At 38.1% G+C, this 4,385-nt stretch overlaps 1 protein-coding gene across 1 annotated transcript in view; it reads left to right on the forward strand.

Moving 5' to 3' along the window:
- Positions 1-3,797, forward strand: part of LOC138860900 (protein N-lysine methyltransferase METTL21D-like) — a gene marked incomplete at its 3' end in the record, with an annotated part of 4,809 nt that extends 1,012 nt beyond the window's left edge. The window contains 1 exon segment of the mRNA XM_070119434.1: positions 3,710-3,797. Within this exon segment, the coding sequence (XP_069975535.1) occupies positions 3,710-3,797 (88 nt within the window).
- Between the last annotated feature and the right edge of the window lie 588 nt (positions 3,798-4,385).

Genomic DNA, 4,385 nt, shown 5'->3' on the forward strand with positions numbered 1-4,385 from the left:
GGCCTCTCCTCAACTAATTTTGCTTTGTCTCTTCTTCTCTTCTTTCCCCTCCCATATCTTCTTTATTCCCTTCTGTCCCATCCTCAAGGTGTGAGAGCCGTGCTGAAAGGATAAAAGGCTGACTTTGTGTCAGTCACGAAAGGCCTTGGGGACCCCTCTGGAGCCATGGGCACAGTATTCCCTTGGTTAATTGCATAGCCCTTATGGGGACCCTGAGTGGTAGCCCATTCCTTTTCCCAATTTAATTCAGACTCACCATAGCCATTGATAAAGATTCTCTACCCTTAATAGGGGCATTAAGACTTGCTCCTTTATGAAATAGCCTGTCTGAATTTGATTTTGATGGTTTTCAGACCCCAGCCCCTCCTTTAGCCATAGTTCTGATACTAATACCCCCTCTTCTACACTTACAAACAACTCTAAGCATTCCAGAACACCCTACCAGGTTATTACTCAACCTCTAGAAAGCACCCCTTCCTCTTCCCTAACATTCTCCTTTTCATCTCCTGCTGAACAGTCCTCTTCAATGTCTATCCCCTCTTCCCTTATTCTCTTCATCCTTATTATCCTCCCCTCACAGAACTACTCCATACCACACCACCCCATCTTCCTCTCGCCCTCGTCCTTCTACTGTCTCCACCTCTGCAAACTTGAGTACTATCTTTGGCCCAGCCACGTGGGATCGATTCTTTGTGATTCTCCCCACAACCCCCTTTTCTTAGAATACCCTTTCCTATCAGCAGTGCGTCCAGAAACAAGTAGGCAAGGTTACCTTTTGCAGTTGCTCTGATCATTCACGCCTTGTCACAGTTACATCTGAATCCCAAGCTCTTGCACTATCTACCCTAACTGACCTTACTGGCAAACCCATTCTTGCCAAACCTCATCCTATTCTTCATACTTGTACTGGAACTGTTTCTATTCCCCCAGATGCTCGTCCCATGTATGACAAGGACTGGTCAGATTGTCTAAAAGACCTACTTTCCTGCCTTGCTGAATATGATGCAGTGGCAGTACAGTGTTACACTATTCCTCCTAGAGGCCAGTGTTAGGCCCACATCAATATTGCCAAGATTAGCTTCCATAGAGAAGACCTCCCCCATGAGGTTTATATTGGTGGATTGTCTTATAATTTCCGACATTCCTCGTCATTGTCAGAAATGTTGGCATTTTGGCCACCCAGCCAAACATTGTCACTTCACAGCCTTGTCATAACCATTCAAATTGCCCTGTTCAGTCATGTACAAGTGCCAGTTGTGGAGACTCCCATGATGTAATTTATAGGAGCTGCCCTGTCTATAAGCTCGAATGTGAGGTAGCAGTCCTCAGATTTAAACTAGGACTCACACTACGTGAGGCCAGACAGGACGCACAACGACGAGGTTTTTCTCTCTCAACTTATTCCAAAACAGTCCTTCGCTCTGCTCCCCCACCATCTTCACAATATATTCACAAATTCCCTCTATCACAACAGTGTCCTCCTCCAGACCCCTCCCCTCCAGACATTCTTCTTGATACTTCACCACTTTCACCAGTCCCCCTTTCTCATCCCCTGGATTCTTCTCTTCCTACTTCTCCAACAGCCACCTCTGTTTTCCCTGAACAGTGTCTCTTTTCCTTCCCCAGTCACAGATACACTGAAATTCACTCAGTTGCCCTACCCACTTATATTCCCCTTACCCCTTCCCAAAAAACCTCATCCTCTCAACCCCCCCCCCCCCAAAAAAAAAAAAAAAATCTTTTCCACATACCTCATCCTCTCAACCACCCAAACCATTCAACTCTCCCCCCTTCCCCCCCCAAAAAAAAACATCCTTCCCCAGTATCCCTCCCCTTTCCTCCTGGATTCACATGTATCTCCTGGATGCACGCTCTTTTATCACAATACCCTTCCCCAGACCCCACCTTCCCTATGGAACCCCCGGACACTACTCCTTTGGCTACTCCTGATCGTTTATTTCGACCCATAGATACCAAATCCCGTACTACTAAGACAACCATATCTACTGTTATCACCTATTATCCTTATTCACAGATACAAGGCAGTTCACTTTATCGCTCTACATCCTCAACCTTTCCCATTTTACTAATCCCTGCTCTACTTCATTTACTTAACTCCTTTCCCTTTTCATTACCATACTTTCCTAACACCCTCTAATCTTTGACATCTACCATCTTCCCCTCTTCCCAGATTCTACTCCTACTTTTCCAGCAGCTATCTCTATTTTTCCATGAACATTTTTTCCTATACCTTCCCCAGTCACAGACTATAATTCACTCAATCGTCTTACCAGCTTAACCCTCCCCTTTCTCCTAATTTCTGCACTAGTTCACTTACTTTTCCCTTTTCACTACCATACTATCTTATAATGCTCTCAAACCTTTGACATCTAACACATTTTATTATAATCCTTAACTCTCCTTTGCCCTTTCCAACACAATACTTTACCATAGTCCTATATGACCTTTGATGCCTAGCAGATTTATTTTCAAATATTAAACATTACTAGGATATATACACAGTAGAGGTTTGTTTGTCTTTGCAGAATTACAAAGTATGGAAACTGCTTGACAGAGTCACATATGCATACATTCATGTAATTTGATAAGCTGTTGTGTCCCTATCTTCACTTTGTTGAGATTTTTTTGTGCTTATTTTCATTCTTTTATACATTGTTTTTTAGTTTGTATGGCTTAGGTATGAATAACTGACTCAAATTTATCAACCTGTACATTAGAAAAGTGTACTTTTAGTTATGTACCTTATTCATTTGTAAAGGATTACCTTTTTTTTTTCATTGAAAAGTTTATGAAGGTCTTGGGATCATTGTCATGCTAAGTAAATCTCATTATTTTAGATTACACAGTTTGATGTGGCCTAGTAAATTTTGAGCCATGGAAAAATAATGTGTTTGAAGTAATTTCCTAATTGAATTTACCTAGATGCAATAGCTTTTTTCTTACTTAAAAAAAGTCTCAGTGTTCCATAATAATGCTATGTTGGCAGAAATTAACAGCAGTTCAGTGTGGATGTAGTTATTGGCCAAAGATGATTGTCCAAAATTACTCAATTGTATCCTAAATTAGTAAGAGCAAAGATTAACTTCAGACACCCACTGTTAAAGGCACTCATAACATCACTACTTTTTTTCACTGTGATTGCAAAGCTCCTTTCCCCTACTACACATAAGAAATCAGGAGAGCTTGGATAGTGCAACTGTATGCCATTGTAAAAGGAATCTTCCAAAACTATTTGAAATTAGCCAGTTTTATGGCACATAATGTGCAAATTATATGTAATGCCAAATAGAACTATATTCCGTGTTGAAAGTAAATCATAAAGACATTTTATATTCTCTATCTTCATCATGTGTACATTTTTTTTTTTTTTTTCTTTACATGCAAATCAACTCATAACACACAATTGGTCCAATGTGCTAACATACCTTTTGTTGTTAGATGCCCTCGTGAATAGACCGCTGCATTTCTTTCTGTTTGTGATTAATGGAAACAAGGTTGGCTGATTGCTACATTTGTGGGTAAACTAAAATTATGTACTTCTTGGCCTGGAAATATAAAACACCTAACCACTGCAGCCAAAGGATTAAACAACAATGTAGCATTTAGAACATTTACACTTTTCATATATCAGAAATATGAAATAGAAATAAAATGAAGGATTCAGTAAACATAATTACATTTATTTCAGATGCAGGAAAATGTCTGATAAAAGGCCGAACTGTGCTTGAATTAGGGTCAGGCACTGGATGTGTTGGTCTTGCAGCTGCCATTATGGGGTAATGCATTGCAGTTCTTGATTTTTTTGTTTATTATGTTTTACACACATACACGCATGCACGCACACACACACACTCGCATAAACACAAACACAAACACAAACACAAACACAAACACAAACACAAACACAAATATAGATAGATAGATAGATAGATAGATAGATAGATAGATAGATAGATAGATAGATAGATAGATAGATAGATAGATAGATAGATAGATAGATAGATAGATAGATAGATAGATAGATAGATAGATAGATAGATAGATAGATAGATAGATAGATAGATAGATAGATAGATAGATAGATAGATAGATAGATAGATAGATAGATAGATGGATAGATATATATATATATATATATATATATATATATATATATATATATATATATACATACATATACATATACATATACATATACATATACATATACATATACATATACATATACATATACATACACACACACATGCATTTATATTTATATTTATATTTTACAGTTTTGTAATCTTGTTTATTTCAATGATTTTTCAAGTTCGACTTCATTATCTTTTTATTACATAAAAGATATATACATATTCTGATTA

This window comes from Penaeus vannamei, unplaced genomic scaffold, assembly GCF_042767895.1.
Source record: "Penaeus vannamei isolate JL-2024 unplaced genomic scaffold, ASM4276789v1 unanchor206, whole genome shotgun sequence".
NCBI lineage: Eukaryota > Metazoa > Arthropoda > Malacostraca > Decapoda > Penaeidae > Penaeus > Penaeus vannamei.